The sequence below is a fragment of the Phalacrocorax carbo genome, chromosome 18 (genome assembly GCF_963921805.1).
Source record: "Phalacrocorax carbo chromosome 18, bPhaCar2.1, whole genome shotgun sequence".
NCBI classification, from domain to species: Eukaryota; Metazoa; Chordata; class Aves; order Suliformes; family Phalacrocoracidae; genus Phalacrocorax; species Phalacrocorax carbo.
This window is the reverse complement of record NC_087530.1, coordinates 4,556,750-4,583,006: the sequence shown is the minus strand read 5'-3', so window position 1 is coordinate 4,583,006 and position 26,257 is coordinate 4,556,750. Positions and strand designations below refer to the sequence as shown.

Here is a 26,257-nt window from a genome sequence, read left to right as displayed (position 1 = left end):
CAACAACTCACTCTGTGTGGATGAGGCACAGAGAAGTCTGTCCCATACTGAACCGTACACACTGCAGCGGATTAACACTAACCCTCTGATCTGAACGAGACTGAGGGCAATACGGTGATCAGGCCATCTAGGAAGAGCAGTTCTGGGGCGCACAAACAACTCGGACACTTACACCCAGAACCCACAGGGTGCCCAGGTAACTTTGTGCAAGTTATTGTCTTGGTGTTTGGATCCCAACCACTCTTTTTTGTTTCCTTCCTAATTAGATGCTGAACTATTCAGGATAAGAAACTGATCCTTCCAGATGTGCGCACATAACACCTAACACAGTGAGACTGAAACCTTTACAGTGCCTTCTAGATTCTAGGTAAGTAATAAGGGTCTTGTAGAGGAACACAATAGTCCTCCAGGTCTCCGTGGCACGACATCGTGGGAAGAAAGAACAGAAAAAATAGGAAGTTTCTGTACATTTTCTTGGGAGAAAAGAGTCTCTAAAAATCCCTGTCATCACATACCAAACAGCTGGATAAGAGAATCCCAACACACATGCCCAGACTCCAAAGCTGAGCCCAAGAGCTGGTGGGGGAATGTGTGCCCCAGGAGGTAACTTACAAAATGGTTTCCTTTGCTTTTTCTGTAAACAAGATTTCACGTATCTCTCCAGTTCTCGTAAAGTTGTAGGCTTCAATGTTTCAAAATCTATTTCTATCTCATCGGGATTGGAGTCTCTGAGGGAAGGTTCCCGCGACTGAATGATGTGCACCACCCTGCCTAGCTTCTCCCCAGGCAGGCGGTTGATGTCCAAGCTGAGCTGTCGCTTCTCATCATAGGTCATGGGCAGACCTTCCTCCTCCTCATCTGAATCGTAGGTTGCAGATGCCTGTTTGCCTCCTTTCTTGGGCTGCCTGGGGGGGGTTGGCAAGAACGGAAACATTCATGGGTATACAGAAGCAATAAACTTTTTTTTTTCCTACCCTCCTCGTAACAAACATCCCAATGCTCTTGGCTTTGAACCTCTTGCCAGATGGCTTGAACAGCACCACAACTTCTGACAAAGTTCAGAAATCTGAGATCAGCTGTTCTACTCCTATTATATTTTAGCCCTGTGAGGCATGACAACAAGCCCGTACAGCAGCAGGGGGGCAGCAACGAAATGGCACGTTCTTGCTGGCTGTGCTAAAGGCAAAAAGCAAAACCTTATCTGAGAGTGATCAGGCAGGGATTCCGAGAGAGTTGGACACTGGAAATACTATGGTTCTGCTGCCAGCTCTAACTTAAAGACTCCCTAGAGTTGTCTGGGAATGGGGACACTATTCAATAGCGAATTAACTGCTCCAACAGCTGAGGTTCACCAGGAATTCAACAGGGCCAGGAGGGCCAGGAGAACTGGGCTGGAAGCTCTTGGCATTCCCCTTAGGCAGGCTCTCACCTGTTAGCCGTGGTCGTGCTGTTTGCTTTCTTAGCTGGGGCTTTCTTCTGTTGGGTTTGTTTTGGTGGTTGAGCCACCTTGGGTTTCTTCTCCTCCTCAGCTTTTACTTTGTGCTTTTCTTTTTCCTTCTCTTTATCTTTCTTTTTCTTCTCTTTTTCCTTCTTCTCTTTTTTTTTCTTTGGTTTGTTCACTGGTGCTTGTGACAATGCAGCTAGCTGCTCATGGACGGCCTTTAGCTGGGGGAGAACAGTGAAAAAATATATCAGCCTTCAAGGCAAGGTAACTGATGTCTCCACATATCCTCCTCTACATCCCAACGTGTAAGCATGTCCCAAAGTCAGTGATCAAGCAGCCTAGTGATTGAACTCAGGAGACTGCTTGATTTGAAATTCTTTAAAAAATGCAATGCAAGTATGCAAAAGTTGACTCAAAAACATCATTCTTGTTTTATAGGGACAAATAAAAATTAAGCTCAGTAGCTCCGTCTGAGTGCTGACAACTTGGCCTCTGGAACCCTGGGTTCACTTCATGGCTCTCCTACTAGCTTGGTTTGAGACCCCAGATAAGCTATTTTAGTAATGCTTTGTTGTATTACGGTAGCACACATAAGCACTGTATCATCCAACAATGCATATTGCATAATAAGAAAGGCCATGGCTTAATCGTCTGCAACCACAACAGGCAGAACAGCTCACTTCTGCAGATGGGGTGGGGGGGACAATATCCCACAGGAAGCTTCTGACAGATTTCAAATGAGCCTGAGCTCTCATACAAAATGAGGGTCTGTTCTTCCTGGATCCCTAGAGTTGTCTGCACCTTCATTCGTACTCTGGGATCCCAGAAGGAAGCACAGAAAATCAGCACAGAGAATGGCTATCTTGACGAAAATCATCATTACATCAAACACACACTTTTACAGGTGAGCATTTTTCTCCTTTAGCTGGCAGAAGGGGAGATTGCTTTGCTACATCCCAGACTAGGCAGGATTTTTAAGAACAAAATTAAACGCTTCCTCCTGCACAGACACAGACACACAGCTTGGCTATTGGAATACCTGCTCCTGGAGCTCCGCCAGCCGAGTCGCTCGCTCTTCTTCCGAGTCCGAGCTATCTGAGTCGGAAGAGCTCTCCTCACTGCTGTGACTGCTCTCTGTGCTTTTGCTCACCACTGGTGCTGTTGGTGGAGGTGGAGGTGGGGCCTCTGCAGGCTCATCGGGCATTTTTGCGAACCTCATCTCAAAGACATCCTAGAAAAAGGGGGAAAAAAACTGGTGACGAAAGGAGCCTCAGCCACAAAGACCTCACTCTGGCCTTTTAAACACAGCAGACACCCCACCATGGGTCAGCCTCTTACTATACTATACAAGGCGCTGTACAAGTAAATAATAACGTATAGCTGGGCATATATGGTCTGTAAACCCAAGAAAATTCTCCCATTACTTCATACAGCAACGATTATAACATTTTAGGAGCGGAACGTGGCATTGGGCCATGCCACGTGAAAAGCACAACAGCTCTGCGGCAGAGAACATGGCTCTTTCCAAGGGCAGGAGGAATCACTGACTCTCCTTTGTTGGTGCCAAGAGCAGATCCACACCTGGATCTCTGAACTGACACCCTGTAGCTGAACTAAACGTACTCTGGAAGATGCATTTGCCACCACCTTTACCTGGAGCTTCCTGGCCATGGCTACCACTTCGTGGTCTGGAGGATTGTACTTGTAACAATTAGAGAACATTAACCGAATATCTGCTGCAAAACCTTGCGCATCTTGGTATTCCCGACTGTCCATTTTTTTCTGCAAACAAACAAGCCAAAGGGAAAGGGAAGAAAAAGCCATAAGCAAACGGCATTTGTAGCAACTGCATGGAGGACACGTGCATCTTGGAGGCAGCTCAGAACAGCCTCAAAAATCATATTTGTCTAAGAGAACAGTGATCTGGCTCATCGGATCCCAAATAACATTCAGAGTTTCTGTGTTTTAAAACAATCATGCAAACAAAACACCAGACAACCAAAGAAGTTGATATTGCTCCATAACAGTTTAAACACTTTAAGATTCTAAATTTGGGTTGTTTTCTTTTTCTGAGTAGTGCTATATAAATCTGCCAGGGTCCACATTCTATTAGAAAATAGTGTAATTTAGAAAGAGGGTTTGCCGGATCAGAAACTAATGTAAACAAGGATCATGGATGGGAAGGGCAAGAGTCGACCGCCAGCCAAGTTACAGTTACAGGAGGACCTTAAGCTTGGGTATATTTGCCCTGTAAATCCGAAAGGGCAGAAAAGATCACGACCATCTAACTTGGACTTCCTGCTAACACAGGGCGTGAATTTTGCTTGGTGATTCCTACAGCAAGACAGGCATTACAGTTAAACTGCAACACCTACTCTTGATTTAAAAGTCCAACTGATAAAGAATGGATACAGAATTCACCCTTCACGAGCCTATTCATAACGTTATTTCCTAGTGCAGTGACGATAAGTATCAGGAGCTAAATATTTGCACCTTGTTCCTTTCTCGTATTTTTCAGCTCTCACTTTCGTCCATTTCTCTTGCGTTTAGAGAACAGGTTACATCATTCCTAGAATTTGGTTGATTTTATGGATATATTACTACTATATATAAAACCTTAGCTCCAATTACTCCTACGGAAAGGAAAAATAAGCTAACGCTAGATTTCATTTGCAATTAGAAGACCTGGGTTTAAAGAAATTCTACTTGCCAAGTGCTTGCAGGCCTCTTTTTTGTATGTCTTGTGCACCTGGACCCATCCCCCAGCGAAGGGAAGGGGCTGAGCGGCAGACAGGCTGCAAACGTGATGAGGGAAGCTGCATCCCCCGTCCAAGCAGGAAGCAGGGCTGCTTAGGGTCTGTAACGCTAGAAGCCTTAACGCAAGCAAAATTCCCATTTGTTCTATGGAAGCTACACTGCAGACCTTGTAACTATCATGAAACACTACAATGACTCCCAAAACTGGTTTTGCTCTGAGTAGGGCAGAATTTCACCTCCAGGGATGCAGCTTTGGAGGGACCTGCACGCAAGGTGGTGACATTCCTGCAGCCAGACACCTGTCAAACTTTTGCCATGAAACCTCATTCTCTTGGTGAATAAACAAGGAGAAAGCCTCTGAGCCACAGCACAGAGACAGAAAGGGAAATAGGTTTGTGCTTCTCCTGTCTGAAGGAGAGCTGGCCTTATTTGAAAAGCATCTCAGGCCAGCTCCAAAGCAAAACACATCTTCGAACGGAAGGGCCCATTTATTTTAAAACACGTCTTACTGCATGAAAGGCCTTTTTGATGCGCTTATGTATGTTTGGCACACTCAGTGGCCGATTACTGCCTGTGAAATACATTTCAGCGTCTGAAGCTTCGCTTTCATCCAAAACCAACAGTTTTAATCCACGGATTTTTTTGTTTTGTTTTCTTGTAAAGAATTATTAACTTAACAAAAGAAAAAAAAGGACTTTAAATTGGTGGGCTGGAATATCTTTGGTTACAAATTCACTTGGAAATATCCAGCTGCTTAAAAAAAAGTTATTACAATTGCAAATCAGGAGTCACAGACAAGCAGGACCGGCAGAGGTGCTGGGAGGCCAGCGAGTCCATTCTCTGCCCTATGCAGTATCTACCACAGCAACCTCATTTTTCCCTCAGTCAGATCCATTGTTCAACATTCTTTAATGTTCAGAAATTAATTTCCTAATGTCTAAGGTGCCTCTTGCTCTAAGGCAAGCCTTGACCTGCCCACAGAGGATGCAGAAGTCTTTGTTCCCTCCCTTCTTGCAGCAATCTTGTACATGTTTGAAGACCTGACATGTCCCCCTTCCATTTTCTCCTCTCCAAGACTAAACTGGACACCAGTCTGTCCTCAAAGCGCACGCCTTGGGCATGGCATCAGGGCAGTGCTGACGAGGGACAGGGCCACACATGTCCAGCAACTTTAGCAGAGAAAACGCCATCTCTACCAGCTAACGAGGACTTAGCTTGATTCCTGGGGGCCTAACTGCACCTTACAGAGTCGGCCTCAATAAGAGCAGCCGCTTTGTGAAACTGTATTTCTACTCTAAAATAGGTACGACTAAAATATTTTAAAATTCCACCAAAGTATGTCTCCTCATGTTCAAGACCCTGAACTCGGCTGCTCTGAAACCACAGCAATTCCCTGCAAGGAAATGAACCAGCGAGCATAGTTAGATCCCTGGAGGTAGCGCTTTATTCCAGAAGTAAACACCTTGTATAAATCTTCTTGCGTGGTGAGGACTGTTGCTTGTTCACCGCTGAGTAAACCGAAGGCAGAGACATGCCCATCACTGCTGCCATGGCCCAGCAGCCAGAGGACGGAGTGGGAGAAGAGGTGCTCCAGGTTCCCCCGAGCTCCCTCGCAGGCGCAGCACCCTGCCTCCCCACGCTGAAGCTCCCCAGCACCTGAGGGGGGAACGGGAACGTACCACAGCCAGGCCCTGTCTGACTCTGGAAGAGGGCAGCAGAAGCACAGCGCTGCTACAGCTTCACAGCAAGTGCTTCACCTACCATGGGGAATTGGGGCTGCTGCCTCTTAATTTTTGAAGTGCAATCCATGCCTCTGCCTCCCTCTCCTCCAAGATCTTCCCCTCCCCTGCGATGACTACCGCAGAACTGAGCTGTGCTCACTGATCCTGTCCCTTCAGCTCTTCCCGCTCTCAGCCCTAGCCCCAGCGCAGCACTCCAGCACACCGCTCCAATCCCAGCTACGACAAGCTCAGCTGCAGCACCTCCACCTCTCACCTGCCACCAGCGCAGGCGCGACAACCAACCTGCCTCCTCCACCATGCACACGGACAAAACAACCTCCAAATCCTCTGAAGCACATCTCTGCTGGGTGTACAGCCTGAAAAAGAATGCTTCAGGACATGAAGGATATTCTCTGAAGAAAATCACACCTCATATAACCAGAGAACCAAAGTGACAAGCAACCAGGTACTGGGGAATCTCCTATAGCTGCACCAATGTTTACGTTTTACTTTCTCACATAATTCCTTCAAGATTAGTTTGAAGGCCATTAGTTGCGCTGCTTTACCACAGTCATTGTCACTTGCACAGAATTAAATCTAAAACCTTTCAGAGCCACAGAGAAAGCCCCTGACACTGGGGAATTACACTGCCTGCAAATGGCAGGCTTCTTTCCACACGGTTAATGTGTTATAGACTGCATCTCAGAGAAGTCACACTAGGATCTACAGGCCAAGAGCAATGATAATAAAACACTCCATAAAAAACCAGTACCAGACAGCACTTCAAACAAGTTTATTAAGAAAAATACTACCACGTAGAAAGACAAATCCAGAGTCTTTACATGCAAAAGTCTCCAGTGGAGACCAGTTTTCTGTCCTACACTAGTCTCCAGCTTTCTGTCCTAGACTAGTGAGGTACAGAGGGAGAGGATCACCTGCACTTGCAGAGGAAGTGCAATCAGACGCGTACACTTCTTAAAAGAATCAAGCTAGGACTATAAAGAGATTTAAGTGTGAAGAAGTCACCAACCTGAGAAATCAGTTTTGCACCTAGATTTTGTGGAACACAGCACAGAATCCCTTGCTAAGAAGCCACCTAACCAGGCGTGGAAATACCAGCTTTGACAGAGTCAGCATTTCACCCTCCCCACCTCTAATCTTACTGCATGCATCCAGGATTTGATCTACCAGGCTGCAGGTATCTCTGGAGACCCACGGCATCCCTAGGAAGTCAAGGGAATGTCACTGAACTGAGAATAGGTCTGAAGGGACTAGGTTTACCAGCAGTCCCACTAAAGTCAGTACAGTAACTGAATTAGTTTATTTACGAAGCGATCATCTAATGTCTTGTGTTCACAAGACTAGCAGAGAAAAGGCTATCAATAACACTTCATCACTCTAATGGGATAACAAAAAGAACAACTGCACTCAGGAAGAGATGCTTCCCCTCTCAGCCATTTCTGCGAATCAGACATCCTTTGAAATTGCTTTAAAGCTACTGGCCAGTTTATAGACTCCTAGAACAGATTTTGATGTGTAGCCTATGATAAGCATGGGCAAATGTAACTGTATGCACAGTAAACAGAACATCATATATGACGGTTCCTGTTGCCACTTAAGTACTGACTTACAGAAGGACATAAAAAACCCCATTTGCAACCTGTCCCTGCTCCCAGCCTACTCACAGACATCAGAAGAGCACGGTCAGATCCACACAGCTGAGAAGGTGGTGACCCCTGGAAGGGAGCAGATCAGAGTAAGTGACCCTGCTTGGAGCAGGACGGAGACCCGACCAGCCTGATTTATCCATCAGCCTACAGTCCAAGCCATGCGGACGGACCTCCAAGCTGATGGAGAAGCGCAACTCCAAAGCGAAGTGAAGTGAGCAGACTTTGACAGCAAGTCATATGATTAAAACAATGTGCAAGGTTTAAGGAGGCCTTCAGCTCTGGGCATCCAAAATCAGCAGGATGGCAAATGCACTGCAGTACCAAAACTGTGGGGAGCTCCTTCCTTCCTCAAAGAGCAAGAGACAATGGAAACTTATGCAAGAAAACACTGGAACCTTCCTGTGTCAGCAGAACATTAAAATCAGGCAGACAGTTTTGCAGACTACCATGTTCAACCTAGCCATTTATTTCTCCTGCTTTCACCACTGTATTTCAGGCTCCCTCTTCTCGCTCGCAGCTCAACCCACCCTTCATCTTGTCCTCTTCTCCTCCCAGGAAATTGCTGTGGGCCTTTAATGCAGCTTGGCTTAACTGCAAGTCAAAAATACTGCACATTGCACTGGCTTTTGTAAACAAAGCAAGGGCACCGCAAGCTCAGAAGAACGGTCTCCAAGCCTAGCTCCACCAGAGCCCGCTTCCAATGCTTTTGCCAAGTCAGAGGCGGTCTTTCCATCAATAATAATTAGTACTTAGAGAGTGCCTTCCAGATATCTGTCCTCACAACAGCCCTGTGAGGTAGGTTAAGTATCATTATCTCCATTTTATGACTGGGAAAACTATGGCACAGAGCTGTGGGGAAACTTGCCCAGCAGTAGCTTCAAAACAGCATTAAAACTCAGACACTAGTAACTCCTGGTCTAATCCTCAATGCACAGACCATGACAACTATCCTCTCACCACTAAATAATGCAACTAAAATGCTCGTTAAAAAATCGCAGCTGTAGTAAGAACCCTTGCAGCATCATGGCTGAATGGCACGGCACATCAGAGCACAATGCACTGCTTCCAGGTACCAGACAGGATTTGCCAAGGAACATGAAAGGAATCACAAACGCAGCTGCCTTTTTGTCACCTGGGCATTTAGACAATCCCAGGCACTGGCTCACACGGCAGCAAAACACTGCTGGCATGCTAACAAAAGCCAGCAGAAATACCTTAACTTCCTGCACGCAGAAGGAAGTCTCACCTCCACCAACACTGATTCCAATGGCCGGCTCACAAGCAGAAGATGAGAACCAGGAAAAAACAACAGAGCTTTGCTCCATGGATATTTAGGAGGGATTCAGAGAAACCTCCCAGTCTACTGGGAAAAACTCCTTTAATATTGGACCATACTAAGCTAAGCTCTTGAAGAGCCACGCATGAATCGCACAGGCATCATGGTATTTCCTCCCCTCCCTGAGTACCAGGAGATCATCACATTGCGGTTAGAATTGCTCAGCATAAGCCTATCTGGACCACACATCATGCCAAGAAGCAGGCAGGCAGCGGTTTCTGGAAATGGGATACTATCAATCGAATCCTACGAAATACAGCACCTCTTCTTCTCAGAGTGGAACACAACCCCGAGGACACAAGTTTAAATGGCTGGGCTATCCACAAAGAGGAGAGGATGCCACTGTCTGCTTGGCAGGGCAGAAAAAAAGACGTTCCGGGTTACAGGGAAAAAAAGAAGAGGGGAAGGAAACAAAATATAAAAATATCCAGATGATATCCAAACAGGTTCAGTTTTCCACCCTTGTCCCTTCCCCCTCCCCCAGAAGGAGCCAGTCCTCTGTGACCAGAGGGCTGTGACACCCTGCAAAAGAGGTGGTAAATGTGGACGTACTTTAACAGTACTGAGATCCATGGGGTGTTTGATAATATCATGATAGTCATGTAATTCCAAGGCCTCTGCATCAACAGGCTTGTAAAAGGGCCATGCATAGGCTGCATGCTTCTTGGAGAGCATCTCCTTGAGAATGCTGTCACAGTACTTGAGGTGCTCAGAGAGTTTGCCCTTCTTCCCTGCGTGCTGGGGCACCTCTCCGTCTTCAAGGTCTTTCTTTGGTGGTTTGATGGGCCGGCCGCCGCTCTCCCGTCGAGCGATGATTTTGGCCTGCTTGGGGTCCGAGAGGGGCGTGGGCGACTCGCTTCGGCTGGCAGTGATCGCGGAGGTGGTGGGGGTCGTCGTGTCTGCTTTCCGCTTCACTCCCTTTTTCTGAAACAGCAGATGGACAGGCCTCATGAGTACGTGCCCAGCTCTTGTGCTACGCTAGCAGAAACCTAGCACAATTCATCCCTGTTTTTGATATCTGCCTGTCCCCTGACAGAAAATACAATTACTTCACTGGGATAAATGGGACTTGTGACTAGAGGTTTCAACACACAATCCAGTGACTACAACACGATGTATTACTACATGTCATCTGAGCCACAGTAACCAGCCATCTGCACGTCTCCAACCCAACCCCAAACATGATGCAAAATGCGTTAGCTCTATGTATTTCACTGAGAGTTAAACTAAGGACTCTTACCTCATGTTTGCCAAGGGAAAGGAGTGCGCCCAGTCGATTACTGCAGCTCAGCTGATGCATCGTGACTTAGTAAGTGTCAGTAACTTAACCACATGTCTGAGTCCCCAGTGGCAGGATCAGGCTATAAGTTCTGAACCAAAGCATATTAATCACCAAAGACCCATGAGCCCTCACTCCCTTGTATTTAGTGGGTGTGCTAAGGTAGATTGCTTATTATGGGCAAGAGCAAGAATTTAATGATTTCAGCCTCAAGCAAATAAAACCTCTCTCACAAATTCAAGCTGTGACTGTCCAGTCAGTTCTCTCTTGTGCTCCTGTGAAGGATTTATTTCTCCGGAGAGAGAGAGAAGGAGGGGGGGAAGTTCCTTAGGGAAATCTAAGGGAAATCTTAAGTAAATCCCAAGCAGAATTACTTTTGCAGTGTGTATTTGGCAAACTCACTTCTGGCTTCATCCTTGAGTTTTAAAATGAAATTGATTCTCAGAAGCAAGTTATTTGGACAGAAACTGAAATATGAGATAGGCTTCTGAGGAAGACAGCTTAGCTGCAAGAAGATCTGACAATTTCTCTAGTAATTCCCAAACCGTAGGGTTAAATAAGCAAAACAACTCTGTGGCTCTGCTGGCCCATGCAACCTCACATCAGAGAACACCAATACTGTTGCAGTTAGTTTCCCAGTTTAGGGGGAAAACCAAAAAGCTTTCTCTGACCTATGCTTTCATCATATTTAAAGCAATACGCAGCTTGCTAGGAAAATTCCGATTATTTAGAGCAATGTTTTCATTTACCCATAAATTTACATAGTAAATAGTGAAACACCAGTGGCAACTCCCAGATGATTCCTCAGTAAGGAAGACAGAACTAATGCACCCAAAACCTCCAGGCAACATCAGTCTCCTCTAGCTGGAGTGACAGGCTGGTCTTGAACTGGTTTATGGCAGTGAGGAACATTCCTAGCGCTGGAGTCTGCAAACCTTAAAGGAATAGTCCCAGTGAAATCAGAGGGTCAATTACAGAGGGAAGAGATGCTTTGTGCTACATGGTACAAAATGGGGGAAATCTCCAACAGCCTTCTGGTTCATGGAGTGTCAGCACTGGCTAAGGCGATGGTCAGATGAGAGCTTGTAACTAAGTTGGAGCAATTACAGTTGACATCACCTTAGCTGGGGTGTGGTAAAATTGGAAAAACTCCTCTCAACCCTCTCAAACTTGACAGCAAGCACTTGTCTGAGCACACCCTGAAGGGATAACGATGGCCAGAGAGGCAAGGAGGCAAATGTGAAGAGAAGGAATGTACGTAACCAGCAGTGAGGGGATGAAAAGAAAGCACTGCTTAGCAATACTGCCTTCTGAAGAGGAAGGGGTCGAGTTCTCCATTTACCTTGACTACCGGTGGCGTAGGAGGCACCACGGGCATTATCGGAGTAGCAGGTGGAGGGGGAGCAGCGGCGGGAGGGGCAGTGACAGGCGGGACATTAGCAGTGATGGTTGGCACAGGGGTGGCAGCAATGACGGGCGTCTGAGACACGGCTGGAGGGACGTTCTGGAACGGGGCCGGCGGGGAGACGGAAGACACGGCCACTGCTTGCTGCGCTCCTTTCAAACGACAAAGTGAAAATGCACTGCAATGTATTGACGGTTACAAGTGCCGACAAGACATTGGGAACAAAGTGACACTGGTGCCACTGGACTGTGCCATCATGGGCTGGGCAAAAAGCTACCAGTCAAGGGCCACAGGAAGAGCACAAAGGACACAGTGTGATTTGCTTGGTGCTGTTACCCAGGGGTCAACAAAAAAACAGAAAGTCACTGACCTAAGTCCTTTTACCATGAGTTTTAGGCCAGCCACATGCAAGCAATGTACTTCAAGCTTTGCACGTGGGGTGTGTTGCTCTGGGACAGTCTTCATCCCTCTCATGCTCTCAGAGCAACCCTGCGCTCAGCAAAAAAGCAGGAGCTCAAGGAGGGAAAAAGAGGGAGATGGCTCTTTTGGACAGCTGCTAGTCCTGCACCTACCTCAGTCTGGGAGAATTTTAATACGCATGGCAAATGGTAACCACCACTCCCCTACCGCCAACTAAACACTCAAGAGTCCAAAGCACTTCAGATTTGCCGTGTCATGCAATGAAAGAAACAGAGCTGGGAGTAGACCCTGTCTCTTCATAGCCAGGCAAGTGTCTCTTATGCTACACCCGCACTATTGAAGAACTGCCTACTAGTGTAAAGTTAAGGGGGACAAATCTAGTAACTAATAACAGAAGTAGCGATACTCCTTTATGGTTTTTATAGAAACTTTTATCACAGGATGCCGAAAAGCCATCATCACAAACTTCTCTGAGAGCTACAACTTCATCCAAGCTATTTGGCACCTGAGATGTGGGAAAACAAAGAGGAACAGTTGACTTTCCCAGAGCAACAACTAGACCTTGTTTAGAGAAAAAATATTTGCAACAGTTTAATTCAGCCCACACAAGCTCCTTTATGAATTGTTTTACTGTGCTTACAGACATTTTAATCCTAAATCCATTTAAAATCAAGTCCAAGTAAGCTGAACTAAACTTAGTTTCTACTGATATGCAATGGTCTACACAGCTTTTTGCAATGGCTTAATAAATCCTTTCTGTTGATCAAACTTTATTCTATGATGATGCAACCCTGAGTGCAAAAAAAAATGTTATATGGGGTTTAAGGGGTGGACAAGATTTAAGTCCAAGTCTCTGCCATGTCAGACTTTGCCAGGAGCTCGGGTGAGCCATGTAAATTGTCTATGTGTGAGCTGTCTACGAAGGCATTCCATGCCATGGTCTGTCACTTGCAGCAGACTGGCACGTCTAACTACCTTGCCTCTTCTTGCCTGGGTTTCTTCTTTGCATACAGGAAGCAATAGCATTGCCCTCCCTCACTGAAGTGCTGCGTGGATGGGTAAGTCACAGATGGTACGATGTTTGTATGACAAATGCAGAGTGGCCTTAAGACAGACAAGCCCTGAAACACTGGGTGAACATTATCTAGACGTCTCACACTTTCCTCCACTGCTTTAACCATTAGGCTACATGCTCCCTTCGCAGCCTCTTCACCATCTGCAAAGCCAGGCAGCTTGAATGGTGGGTCAGGCCTCAGCAACAGGCTCGTAACGTGTACTGTCACTGGTTAATACCTGCACTCTGTGTGCCTGCTGACGGCTTGCGACCTTTGCCTTTAGGAACTGGGGGTAATAATTCAACTTCCTCCTGAGGCATCTGGGCCACCTTCTGTAGAAATATCTTCTCCAGGGCTTGGGCCATGAGGACGATGTCATCTGTGGGCTGCAGAAAGAAGCATACAAGTTTATGCTATATCATCCACATATTAGAAGCAGGGAGGTTCAAGATCAGGTTTTGAATTCCCCAGTGACACTGCCCTTCAAACAAACGATGGATGGTATCCAAGCTGCAACAATAAACCGACTGGATCTTCTCCCTCCTTGCATGCTACCCTCCTGCTCTTCTATTCCGGTCTAGCATGCAATAATTACAGCCTCTAAGTACGCTGCATTCAGAGAGTTATCAGGGCTTCCAGTAGGAGCCTGATAACTAGGATCCTGTGCATTGGCGTGGAAGCAGCAAACTGGACAGACGAGCTGTCCTCTGCTTGCCAGCAGGTCCAAGAGAGTAAACACATACTCTCTGGCTCAAACTAATTAATTTATTTATTATTGTCTCTGGTATGGGTCAATGATGACAAACCATTGTAGAAAACGTAATACAAATGCAGGCTTTTAGCAACCTAACAAAACAGCAAAGAAGCCAAACCCAAAATAATAACAATCTAAAGACGTACAAGTATGGACAAGACGTAGGGAGAGAACTTCCTGAACTGCTCTCTGCTGCTAAGAGATACTACACTGCTAGACAGCCAGCGTAACACACAGTGCTAACACCCCACGTAACACCTGTAAAGCACTGCACAAACTTCAGCTCATCTTAAAGAATTCCTAACTGGAAATAAAAGGAGTAAAAACTTGCTACACAACCCAAAGCAGAAATCTACCTATAATTAAAAGGCACATTTGCCATTTTAACTAGTCCAGGGGAAGAAAGACACAGCACAAAGACATCTTTGTGCATTTCAAGTAATGTGGTTGCAATTAGTGGCATTTCAAATCCTTGCAAGGAGGGCCCGGAGCACAGCGGGGCCGGCCCTGTTCAAAACCTGCCCTGTAAGTCATAGGTGGGTCTTTCCTAGGCAGTGCCCCAGCTAAACCCTTGTCTGGGCTCTTTACCTTGTTATAAATGTAACAATTTGTAAACATGGTGTTGAAATCCTGCATACATTCACTGGCACTCCAGTAATAGTTATGTTCCAGGCGCTTCTTGATCGTCCCCATGTCCATGGGGTTTTTTATTATTTTGTGATAATCCTGTTGGAAAAACAGGAAAGACGTTACATCTCCTGATACGCAGTGTTGTTCACATCCCCTTCTAGTCCCAGCTCTCTCATTGCCCCTCCCAAAAATCACATCCCCACATTTTTGTGGAAATCACAAATATTGTCTCTGCTTTCATTTATTTTCTAATTTGTAGCCTTTTAGTCTATCATTATTATGCACTTGACCACAAAGCACAAGAACTCCTTCCACATCCACCAACCTTCCACGTTTCCCCAACACACACTCAAACACAGACATAAATAGCTCCTTGGTCATCACCAGCTTTTTATAAATACGGCAGTACTAGGAAGGCACCAAGAGTAACACGTGGAGGAAGACATACTTTCTGAGCTCCCTGGAAGCCCTTTGCAACCTTGATACCCCTGACGAGGCTGTACGTGCCATTTTGGATCGTGCCACAGAGCGGAAGGGTGCCACGCTTGACAGCCAGACTAACACCGCAGCGATACGCTTCACGCTCACGTGGGACCGTAAGTCGGGGCAGCAGGGTCAGCACTAGCTTTGGCAGGGTGTTCAGTTTAACGGTGGACCGGCTGCAATTTGGGAAACAGCATTTCTGCCTCCCTTTTTAAAAGGCTGCCTCTGGCAATTGTAGAAATTTATCAGTGGCAGCACTGGCTAAGACTGCTAAAAGTTTTAGTCTCTCTTTTAAGAGCATTTCAGCCTTTAAAAGGCTTCCACATGTTAACCCAGTTTCTCTCTGGGCTGGTCTCAAGCATCCACAGAGGCTGTCATTAGCCTGGAGACGCTCTAGGCATGCAAGGTTATACACTGTAATTTTCTCATTCTGCAGCGAAGCAGCAAGCGCTCTCGCTCCACGTGCAGAAGAAGCCATGTACGGCCACCGGGCAGTCTCTGAGCCCAACCCTCAAGCACGATCTGAGACACCAATATTTCCAAGCAAGGCACACTAGGGCAGAAAAGGCAATCCTGCTGGGTACTGGGCTTGTGCAGATTTAGGCCACACGTGAAAAACAATTCTTCTTCTACCTAACTCTTCCTTTACATTTGCCGGTAACTTGCCCTAAAACCACCTCAAAATGCCTCACTGAGAAACTCACAAAAAGAAGACACAAAGCAGCACAGACCTAGAGAAATATTATACAGGTGTTAAGTGTTTTACTCTTTTGGCTAGAACTTTAAATAATACCCTTCAACAACATTACAGAGTTCAAAAAGACTGCTGATCCAGTCCATAAAATTGGGTTATAACCTGTGGTAACTGGAGCTCTCCTGACCTTACATCCCAGAACGGTGCTCCCTCGAATCCTACATGCAACCCTCTTGCTCAAAGCAGCCAGAGTTAAATTGCAGTGGGCTGCCAGCTGAGCAGACAGCAGGGAGGACAGGGGGCAGGGATGTCCGTATTTAAGTGAAGCAGGCAGGCAGGGGTATGCCTCCACTGCTGAGTGTTTATACCTACGGGACCCCTTTGAAGAGGTGAAGCGCGTGGATTTGTTTCCTAGAAGAAAGCAGTGTACTAAACTTTGGTCATTCATGAATAACAGGGCTATATCTTGTATCGTCTTGTCTGACAGAGACAGGGCATATATCATTAGGCAGAGGAGGCAGATGGATAAATGCCACTGTTCTGTTCTTTCTACTTCCAGTAGATCTTTTGAAAATATCCTTGGTGATTAGCTTCTCCTGTCATCTTCAGCACTGAAGACAGTGGCAAATCCAGGAGAGCCTATTGAAAACACTAGTTACATTGAGTCCAATGCCAAATCCTCAGAAAACCATGGGCTTCAAGGCTTTCTCAAACTGGAGAGAGGTGGGACAAGGGGTGAAGACTCATAAAAGTAACACGAGGTAAGGCACAAAGCACTATGCTTCAGATGCTCTAAGACAGCTTGCCTGTGTGCTCTTCTCTTCCCTCACTGAGAAGTAGTTTTTTCCTTCATAGACCTGCACCTCTCCAGCTCCAAAAGATGTCATCTTCTAATTCAGCGAGTCTAAAAGCATTCAAGGAAATCCCCAAAAGCAACCTAACCATTCTGACCCAGTGATCAGAAAACTGATCTCACCAACACAAAGCTTTCTAAGAACAGAATACTGAGCAGATGATGATAGGTACGTACCGGCAAATTCAGTTTAATTGCATCAACAGGTTGGTAGAAAGGCCAAGCAAACTGATGCTTCCACAAGGTCTTTACCACAACATTTTGCATATATTGCAATTGGTTGGTCTTCCTGCCAGGCTTATTAGGATTAGTGACCTCCGGAGGCGGTGGATTCACAGGGCCCTGAGGAGCCTGGATTGCTGATGTAACTGTCGACATTTTCCTGCTCTTGCTCTCACTCGCTGTCACAGCGGCAGCAGCTGGGAGATTTTCTTTCTTCCTTTATGCTCCCTGAACGGGACTGACATCCCATTTCCAGGGTCCAACCATACAGCCTAGATCAAATGAGAGGAAGAGGACAATGTGTAAATACAGGTACTTAGTTGAAGTCAGCATGTTGAGACACTTCTGCTGTTGACAGTGTTTGAACTCAGGCTCTTTACCCCATCTGCTTCATTCCCTGTAACACACTTTATCTTGATGATGGGCACAGTTCAAGTCCCAAGAGACAGTGGAACAGCAATTCCCAAATTCAAAGCCTGCAGAGAGCCACTAAGCTTCACAGGACTAGTTCTTGCTTCCTCTGGCTCAGGGAGCATCTTTGTGCAAAGAAAACACATTGGGTAGCATAAGAATACGGTTAGGGAATACAGTTAGGATGTAATGCAGATTCCCATGAGTGCACTGATCCAAGCCTGCAGCTCCATGTAAACTGCATTGTCTCTAGACCCATGCTGGCTGGCACCGAGTCAGCTTACAAGTCTCTACTCTGGTGCAATGGTTAGTCTAAAATCCCATGATCAAGAACAGACAACAGCTGTCAGAGGACCTCGACCCAGAGAAATGACAGAAGGGGCACAGGGAAGTACTGTGAACAGTCGTGAATGAAAGGTATCATCAGAAACAGCCTAACTTGAAGTGATCTGCACTTTGAATCTCTTAAATGTCTTACTATGTCCCTTACTGCACATACCAGTACGGGCCCTCAGTTTTGTACAAAAGTCTCAAGATACAGGCTCCATATAAATAATAAATAATATTATACTTTATCCCATGACCTGGCTAAGAGACCACTGTCATGCTCTCTTTCAAAGGCACATATGAAATACAGAAGAATACACAAATTGCATTATCGTATTCTATTTTTCTCCCCAACAAACTGCAGGGGAAAAAAATAGTCTGGTATCACTGTGTCTTGTATACCATATGGTAAACAGCTTTGCTATGTCATCTCCCATAAACATTTGATATTCCAATTCACATCAGGACTGCAGCTACTCTTCTCATGGCAAACAGACCACAATCACTTTCTAGAAGCAAATTATTTCAAATATGTTCAGAAAGCCACACAAATACTCTCACTGACATATGCTTCTTCGTCGCACAGACAAACACGAGCAGAGACAGAAGCTGCAGTAATACAGGAAGGAAAAAACAATAAGGCATCTTAGGAAAAAACCAAAAACATCTTCTTTGATACACCCCTAATCATCTCGACTAAATATAGAACACCAGCTTACCCTCTGAGTTGCAGATTAGATGATGGCAAAAAGTAAACACATACCTAATTTGGGGGGATTTTACAATAAGAGATGTGTACAAACATAAACAGATCTGCAGCAGAGAGGGGTGCTTAAATATTGGTCTTCTCCGGCTTGCCCAGGTAGCAGAGCCATTTGCATCCCAGAGGCCGACTGCTGCCCCAGCAGCTCCATAACTAGGAGAATGTTCCAGCAGCCCGGTGCTGTTGTGGCACAGGGAACCACGCCATAAAGCGGCCACTGCTCTGGGTGTTGCAGCCATCAAAACCAGATCTGTTTGGCTTTTTTTTTAAAGTTAATTTTTTATAGCACTTCTATGGAAAATGAAATTGTTAAAAACCTAAAACAAATGCATGTGTGAGTGCGCATCCTTATGTGTGCAGGGAACAGAGAAGACCAGTTATGACTCTGCTACTGTCCATTCACGAGACCCATTATATTCCAAGGATACAGAAAAAGCAGAGATGACAGTAGGATTATCTTGTGCCTCTGGTCCCTGTTCTTTGATAGCTCAAGAGCCCAGCTTAATAGTTCAAAAAGGAACAGTCTCTGTTCCCCAGCCCTCTCATCTGTCATGCCGGTTGTGCTTCTGTTGGCAGGCCAGGTGATCCCCAAGCAGCCAAGAGGGACGCTGGCATCCCCTGGGCAAGGAATTTCAAAACTAGGATGTTACCTGGGATTTCAGATTTGGAAGAAAGTAGGGGAACATTTTCCTCTGATGTTCCATCAACTCAAAGCAGCAGCTGAAATATTGCAAAATGCAATCTTCAGACCAAGGCGGGGAAATAGACAAAGAATTAAAAAGAAAAAAGATAATTGGGAAGTATCACTCAGTCTCCTTCTGGGCAGCTCTCTGTATGGATTTCAGACCCCAAGGCCATCACCTGAGCATGTGCAACGCTGACTGCAGGCCCTTGGTGACCACCGTTGAAGCATTTTATTTGCTGTCGTCTTGATTAACAAACTGAATCCAATGCAAGGATTGACAGGAAATAAAACTCCCACAGAGAGCAATTCCAACCGCTGTAGAGCATTTCAGTCACAAGTTTGAAACTATGCAGTGTAACTTAAGTCTTCCCTTTAAATAACCTAAGGTTAAATACCACTATTCTCTTTTCATTTGAATTTCCTGATGTCCTCCTACCTCTCAAACTCCATTTAGTAATTTTTTAATTAGTTTTATTAAATCCCAGAACTGTAATTCAAAAACACACAGATGTAGATCCTGCCTCTCCCAAACTACCTCTCTGACCTTAGCCAAGGCATTCAGTATCTTCACACCACAGCTCCTCATCTGTGCCATGAAGATAGTGATAGTTCCTTTCTGTCTTCATGTGCTCCACCCAGCCCGCGTGCAAACTCTCTGGGACACGCACTGCCTCCTCACGTGCATATTTTGATCATCAAACTTAAACAAAGCTTGTACAGTGCAGCAGTCACCAGTGACACAACTCAGAAAGGATTTTAATTAAGCCCGTTACCAAAAGTAGGAGGGGCAGAATTACGGCAGCCAACTCAGCTAGTCCCCTGACAGCTTGCATGCTCCAACTCTTTGGTTATTACAACCCAAAGTGGCTACAAACCCCAAACTTCCTAGCAGCACTGCCATTTAAATGCTGGATCTGCAGATGAAAGACAGGAATAGCTATCTGGGCTATCTCAGCAGCACTGGAAGTGTCTGTTCCTGGCACAAATGCAGCTTTAGTGCGAATGTGCCTCACTGCATCCTTTTAGCCCTGGGTCCACCAGCTTCCTCATCATTTGCTAGGGAAGCTGTTTTAATACCCGATTATTCCTTAATTTTTAAAACTAAAGATTTGTTTCTACATCGATTCCTTTACTTCTAAAGTTTCAAGACAATATTATTTTTCAGAATGTAAAAAGCAGGATTACGAGAAATCTGGAAGCTGAGGGTACAAATGCTTTGGAAATGTCCAAAAGAGTATGACACTGAATTCAGAAAGGCCATGGCACTGCCTGAGAAATCCACCAGTTGTCAGACCTCATTTATCAAACGAGGAAAGTGAGAGGCACGGCCACCTGACATCCTGACTTACCATACAGATCATCCAACACAACACTTAAGTGGACACACACACACAAAAAACAAGCAAGCTTACACAAACTGTCCCATAACTACAAACAGAGTCAAAATACACAGCTCTAGTCTAAGCACTTCAGCATCTATGAAATTGCATGAGCATCAATAATTATTTAAACCATTAGGGAGCCCACTTGTGAATCAGGACATCACTGTACGAGGTGCTGTACAAGCCTGGAACCAAGACTGCCAAAACCAGCCTTGGCACACACATCATGTGCATCTTCCAGCAAGGGCCTAAGACTGGACTTCTTTTAGCTCTGCAGGAATAACTTTTTAAAGTTAATTTTTTAAATTACTACTTATCCTGTTCCTCAGCCCTGTAATATTCAAGTAACAGAAGCTGTGCTTGATTTTTCTGGCTGCACACGTAGTTTTCATATTACAAATTCAAAGTATACCCTTTTGCTGTCACACACGAAGAGTGTACACTGCTTCCCACATCGTGCATTTCTCCTCCTTCTTACTCATCCCCGTCTGAGACAACAACTAAAAGCAAAACCCAAACCCAAACTCTCAAATAAATCTTGTTTCTCTGGAGTTTAAGCCCGTCCTTTTGTGCTAAGTTGCAACCTCACTGTGGCATCCAGCAAAGCTACGGGGTTTGGCTTATCCCTCATCCAAACCAGTCATCAAAAAACCCAGCTAGGTTGGAAGGATTTTTTTTTTAAAACTTTTCTTTCATTGAGTTGCTTGCATGGGTCAGTCAGTGGAGAGACAGTTGGCACAGAGAAAACACGTTAGTAATTCCCTGTACTACCAGGATAACATTTTACTCAGCTGATGCAGCCCACGGACTGTCTGCAGCGGTGGAGACTATTTTAAAAGAAGCTATAAAGCCCCATGAAATGTGCACCGTGCCAGCAAGCCTGCTGCTTCAGCTAACGGTTCTGCCACTTCCTTTGGCAGCGCCGAACATTTAACGGATGGCTCACTCCCTTGCTGCTGTTCGTGCAGTACAGGATGGTATTTGTTTTGATTGCAAAATTAGAAGGTAACAAGCTTTATGTTAGCATGTGAACCCAGCGACTTTTTATTTTTGCCCCTCGGCATAGTATTTCTGCATGGTTACTTGGACACTGATCAAAACCTGGCACAATTCCAGCCCAGCCAGAAACAGCGATATAAATCTTCCCATCAGGGAAAATTATCAAGTTTAAGAGATGTTCCTTGACCTCATCTTTATCTCCACATTATTATTTACATTGCAGTAGCACATGGAAGCTGAGCAGAGACCAAGGTCCCTCAGCTCTTAGCGCTCTGCAGACACACAGCAAGACCCTGTTCCTACCTCAAAGAGCTGGCGCTCACAACTCGCGCTCCACACCGTGGTAAAGTGACCTGCCCAGGGCCACCCAGCGAGCCTGTGGCAGAGCCCTGAACCCCAGCCAGTGCCAAGCCCAAGTTTTGTTAGTCAGGCCGTCAGGGAAGCAGCACCTCCAAAGCAGCGCTGCTCACACAGGCATGGAAAGCAGCAACTGAGCCTTTCTGAAGGTAGGATGGAGCCAGCAGCCAGAACCACACTGAGACATCAGGGCAGCTGGAACAGGCACCCTTACGCTCCTGCTCCAAGCATTACTCCCACACACAGGCTCCTTGCAGCCACCAAAGCAGATGCTCCGTCCCTTTTTCCCCTGACAGCAGCAATAGCTGGAAGCTTAGTTGGATTTGCCACCATATGCTATTCCCCATCTCAGAGAAGCAGCAGGCCTATGATCACCTTGCCCAGACTTTCTCACAACTGCACTACTACCACCACCCCTCAACGCAACCTTAAAGTCAAGCAAGATTATGAATTGAGGGTAGTTGCACCCATTTCATTCTACAGCGGGCTACACCACCACTCCTCCAGGCTCCTCAGAAGGAAGCTTGTGGATGTCCTCCTTGTCCTCCTACTCTGCCTTCCTTTCCCTTCACAGACCCATATAGGAATTGAACTTCAGGCAGCTTTCACTACCTACTAACTCCATGTCAGCAGGGATGTTCTTTTCACACTCAAGGGATCTGTGATTTGAGACCAAGACTTGAGGACAGACGAGTTGCTTTATCAGCCCACGCCACCTTGGCAGACACACGCACGCTACACACAATATGCCACCCCCCCAAGGCCCGGGGATGAAGCATCTGCACTTGGCTTCACTGCAGGAAAAGAGAATTTGGCTTGTGAGTGCCCCTGTGGCACGGTGCAGCTTTGCACTCTGAAAGGCCGTTCAGCCATCCTCACTGGTCTCCCACATCATTAATTCCACACATCAGAGATTTGCTTTTCATGCATATTGTTTTGAGCACGGCCCCAGTAACATCCTGAGACTGGGAGATGCAACTGTGTCCTTAACTTACCTCTGCATGAGGGAGGGAAAAAAGATCACAGAAGATTAAGTCAGTTCCTTGGCTTTTGGCTTGGTTAGTTTAATGCTCTTCAGATTATGCAGATGGATTTCCCACCCTTGGTCTCTCCTTGGCTATTGTAAGAGCAGGTGTTTCCTCAGTAAGGAACCTCTGGGTTCCTAACCAGTAAGTAAGAATCAGCCAAAAGTTACCAGTAATTTCAAGGGCCTTCACTTCTGACACATACTGAGTGCTCTCTGCAAATCAGGCTGCTTTCAGATGTCTCGCATCATGCCTTCAAACTCAGGGGTACCCAAAAGTCACTTCATCTTGACTATAAAAGCACTGGGGACTTTTATAAGCACTATTCTAGGCACCTCAAAATTATGATCCTTCTGATTACAGGCCAGAGTATTTCCCTCCACCAAGTTGCTAATGCCACCGGAAGCACCTTCTGATCAAGTCTGAGCAAGAATTTAGATGCATGTCACGTACCTCCTGCCACACACAAATCATATGGGGCTCGAGCGCTTTCTAAACGCTGCAGTTTCAAGTGCAGAGAGTGACGTTTCACACTATAACAAGTTCATTTTCATAGCTTTGAATTTGCTTTGGAGAACAGTTTAAATAACGGGCCTCAGTAATGGATTAGGTATGGTTGATCTTGTTTTGGAGTGGGGAGAAGGACAGAATGACCTCCGGACATTTCTTGCAGCCCTACTTTTTGTGGTCCTCTGAAAACATGAAGGCCAATTTTAACTGGAAACATATGTTGGTTTTGTGCAAGCTCTTGAGTTACACACAGTTTTGTTAACAAGGCTAGAGGAGGAAGGAAAATTGTGAGTGGTTAAAGAGCTTCGTCTGTGTTGGGTTCCTGACTAGAAGAGTTCAGCCAGCTTTGAGACCTGACTCTACAGTAAGGATTAGGTTAAGATTTCTGAAATAAAGTGAACTGCACTTGCAAAAAACCTTCCAGGAAGTACTTCAGCAAATTAACTGGGTGACCTATAATGAAAATGTTAGCAAATGTTTAGCTGTAGCAGTGGAAATGAACAGGTTTCAGAGTACGTAAAGCAGCTGGTGACTTGCACATGAACAATCTGAGGAGAGTCAAATCAACAGGATGGGAATGGGTAGGTGCTTTGCAGGAAAATTCTAGTGGTTGAGCCTCTTGCAACAAGATACACCAATTATACCTTTATGGCAATGGGGGAAAAAAAAGTGTCAGGCTGTTTCAGCCCTCATTTTCATAACAGAGATTTGGCACAGAGAGAAAAGGGTTTGCAAGAATCACATGCCTGGGCAGAGTCTGCTCGTGCCATTTCTTCTTAGAGAGGAAAGGTGGAGATGCAACGAAACTACCTTGCACGACCCACAGGGTTGAGCCCACAATACCTCATAATCAGGGGAAGAGCCAGAGAGAAGCCAGACTGCAGGCAGTCAAGGTTTGCAGAGAAAGGAGAGAAGGTGAACCTGCTTCCTGAGCATATGATCTCTCTTATGTCGTGCACTGCAACACACTGAATGCTTATTTGGCAATTTCTAGCACTTGTAGGGGTTACTGCAGTCCCCCAAACGCCCGTTTGCAGCAGAAGCCCTGCAGCCTTGGACATTAGGCAAAAAGGAAGCGCTGAGAAGGTGCTGGCACATGGCCACATACCTTAGGAGCTCCCAACATGTCAGGAGCAGGATGGGGAGGCAGGGGACCTAAGGGAGGCAGCAACATGGCTGAAGGCACATTGGAAGTATGGTATAAACCACAACACAGACAGCAACTCAGTCCTCCTCTGTGATTCAGTAACCACTTCAAGCCCTATCCTGCAAAGTACTAAGCAACTTTCCCCTCTCAGTAAGTTGCAAAGTTTCTGTGGCTCGGCGCCTCTCCACAGAGGGTTTTGCAGACTTACCACCTACAAGATACAACTAATTGGTCAATCAAGATAAATCTCTTTCTAAGGAAGGTTTAGGCAAAAACAGAAACAGAACTCAAGCTCTCCACACTTTTTGGCCCCTCTACCTGGGTCAACCCCTTCTCTAGCTGTCCATGAGGGAGAGATAAAATGACAAAGGAGGTTAAGTGCTAGATATCTGGGGCTGGAGAGTCTATTCAGACTGATCAGACCTGTGGATACGCCCATTGTTGCAGTTACAATAGCTATGATAGCTGATCTAGTCAACGCTACCCAGCCCTGAAGATACCTCTTCTCACTGCAGGGTTGCTGCAGAATGTGATCCCAGCTAGAGGAGTCCCACTGTACAAGCATAATGTGTGCAAGAGCACGGAGATCTTGTTCTCTTTCACCACATTTCCTAAAGCACCACAAAAATAAACTGCAGCCTAGTCAAGAAGAGGAATCTCCATGTTTACATGAAAGTTGGCCAAGGAGGGGGGAAAAGTTTGATGATCCCAAATTCAAACCTTGCTGATCGGCACAGCAAAAGTCTCTACAGACTCGGCCACAATATCTTCATGCTGGCCAATTCAGCAAATTCAGAACTAGAATAAATGCTGTTTACTGGATGCCGCCTTTGTTATTCCACCTCTCAATGTTTCTGGTATTATTATTAAACTTCACAGATGGACAGAATCTACTGTTCCACCGCTACTCACACTTGCTTGTACATTCAAATCCATACTTCAAGACCGATCAGAACTACAAATCCATCTGTTCACTTGGGTTTGAACCGCAGTCACCCTTTTTTATTAGCATCCTTCATGTCAACATCCCAGCTGCTCTGTGAGTGGGAGACTGAAACTGTGACAGCCTGATGTAACAGGCTCAGTGGCAGGGGATCTATGGATTCCTGCGTGCCCAGCCACCAGCAATACTGCCACAGCGCACAAGGAGCAAAGGAGAAAGATCTCACTTGCTGAGAGCTGCTAAGAAGAAAACAGACATCTAAAAGCCCAGGAGCAACAGGTCCGTCCCACACACACCACCAAAGTGACAAGCAAGCAGGCCAAAGCTGTTCATCATTTCAATACTGGATGATGATGCTGAACAGTCTGAACTGGACACTCACTGGCTTCAGCAGAAGTCAGCCTAGGGTTCCTTTTGCTTACTTTCCTTCAGGAAGCAAAACTGGTGGAAAGAAACGGATACAAATACTACGGAGCAAATAAACTGGAAGAGGAACAGGCAGCTAACCTACACCCTGTGCGGAAAGCACAACGTAGAGAAAGTCAGAAAAATAGAGGAAAATATTAATAGAGTGAGGAGATAGGAAGTTAAAGCTTCCCATTTCATGCAGTTTGAAAGTGTGATTGACTACAGGCTGCTGTTAAATACTGCATTGTACACATCGACTCTACTTTTCTCAACTACAGACTAGAGCAGGGGGAGAGAAGCCCTGCCGTGGTTCATCCAGGCTTGGTTACCATTACTGTTGCCATGCAGCAACACACAGAAAGGACAACCACACATCAGACACTGTATGAGGACAGTGCACATTGTAGGAGACTCCAGCCTCTGCTCGTGACCAGATACCACAAGTGGGATAGTGAGATGGAATAAAAGCTGGAGCCTGACTGATTTCTAGGGCAATGAATTGACAGGCTAAACACCTCAACCGTGTTTCATCAGGATGTGCTGAGACACCAACTGCACTGTGACCAAGAGGCTCCAC

The 26,257-nt window shown here is 45.8% G+C and overlaps 1 protein-coding gene across 4 annotated transcripts in view; it reads right to left on the bottom strand.

Annotated features, from left to right (window-relative positions):
- The window catches only part of BRD3 (bromodomain containing 3), a 50,729-nt gene that overhangs the window by 7,499 nt on the left and 16,973 nt on the right, over nucleotides 1-26,257 (bottom strand). For 2 of the 4 annotated variants that reach the window (XM_064468488.1, XM_064468487.1), the window contains 10 exons: nucleotides 16,679-16,995; nucleotides 14,430-14,567; nucleotides 13,326-13,473; nucleotides 11,550-11,764; nucleotides 9,481-9,852; nucleotides 7,608-7,658; nucleotides 3,098-3,226; nucleotides 2,484-2,675; nucleotides 1,430-1,665; nucleotides 613-905 (listed from right to left, as the gene is read on the bottom strand). In XM_064468488.1, coding sequence (XP_064324558.1) covers nucleotides 613-905; nucleotides 1,430-1,665; nucleotides 2,484-2,675; nucleotides 3,098-3,226; nucleotides 7,608-7,658; nucleotides 9,481-9,852; nucleotides 11,550-11,764; nucleotides 13,326-13,473; nucleotides 14,430-14,567; nucleotides 16,679-16,879 — 1,975 coding nt within the window. In that variant the 5' untranslated portion in view covers nucleotides 16,880-16,995. The remainder of the gene's footprint in view (nucleotides 1-612; nucleotides 906-1,429; nucleotides 1,666-2,483; nucleotides 2,676-3,097; nucleotides 3,227-7,607; nucleotides 7,659-9,480; nucleotides 9,853-11,549; nucleotides 11,765-13,325; nucleotides 13,474-14,429; nucleotides 14,568-16,678; nucleotides 16,996-26,257) is intronic. The other 2 variants (XM_064468489.1, XM_064468490.1) reach the window with 2 other exon arrangements.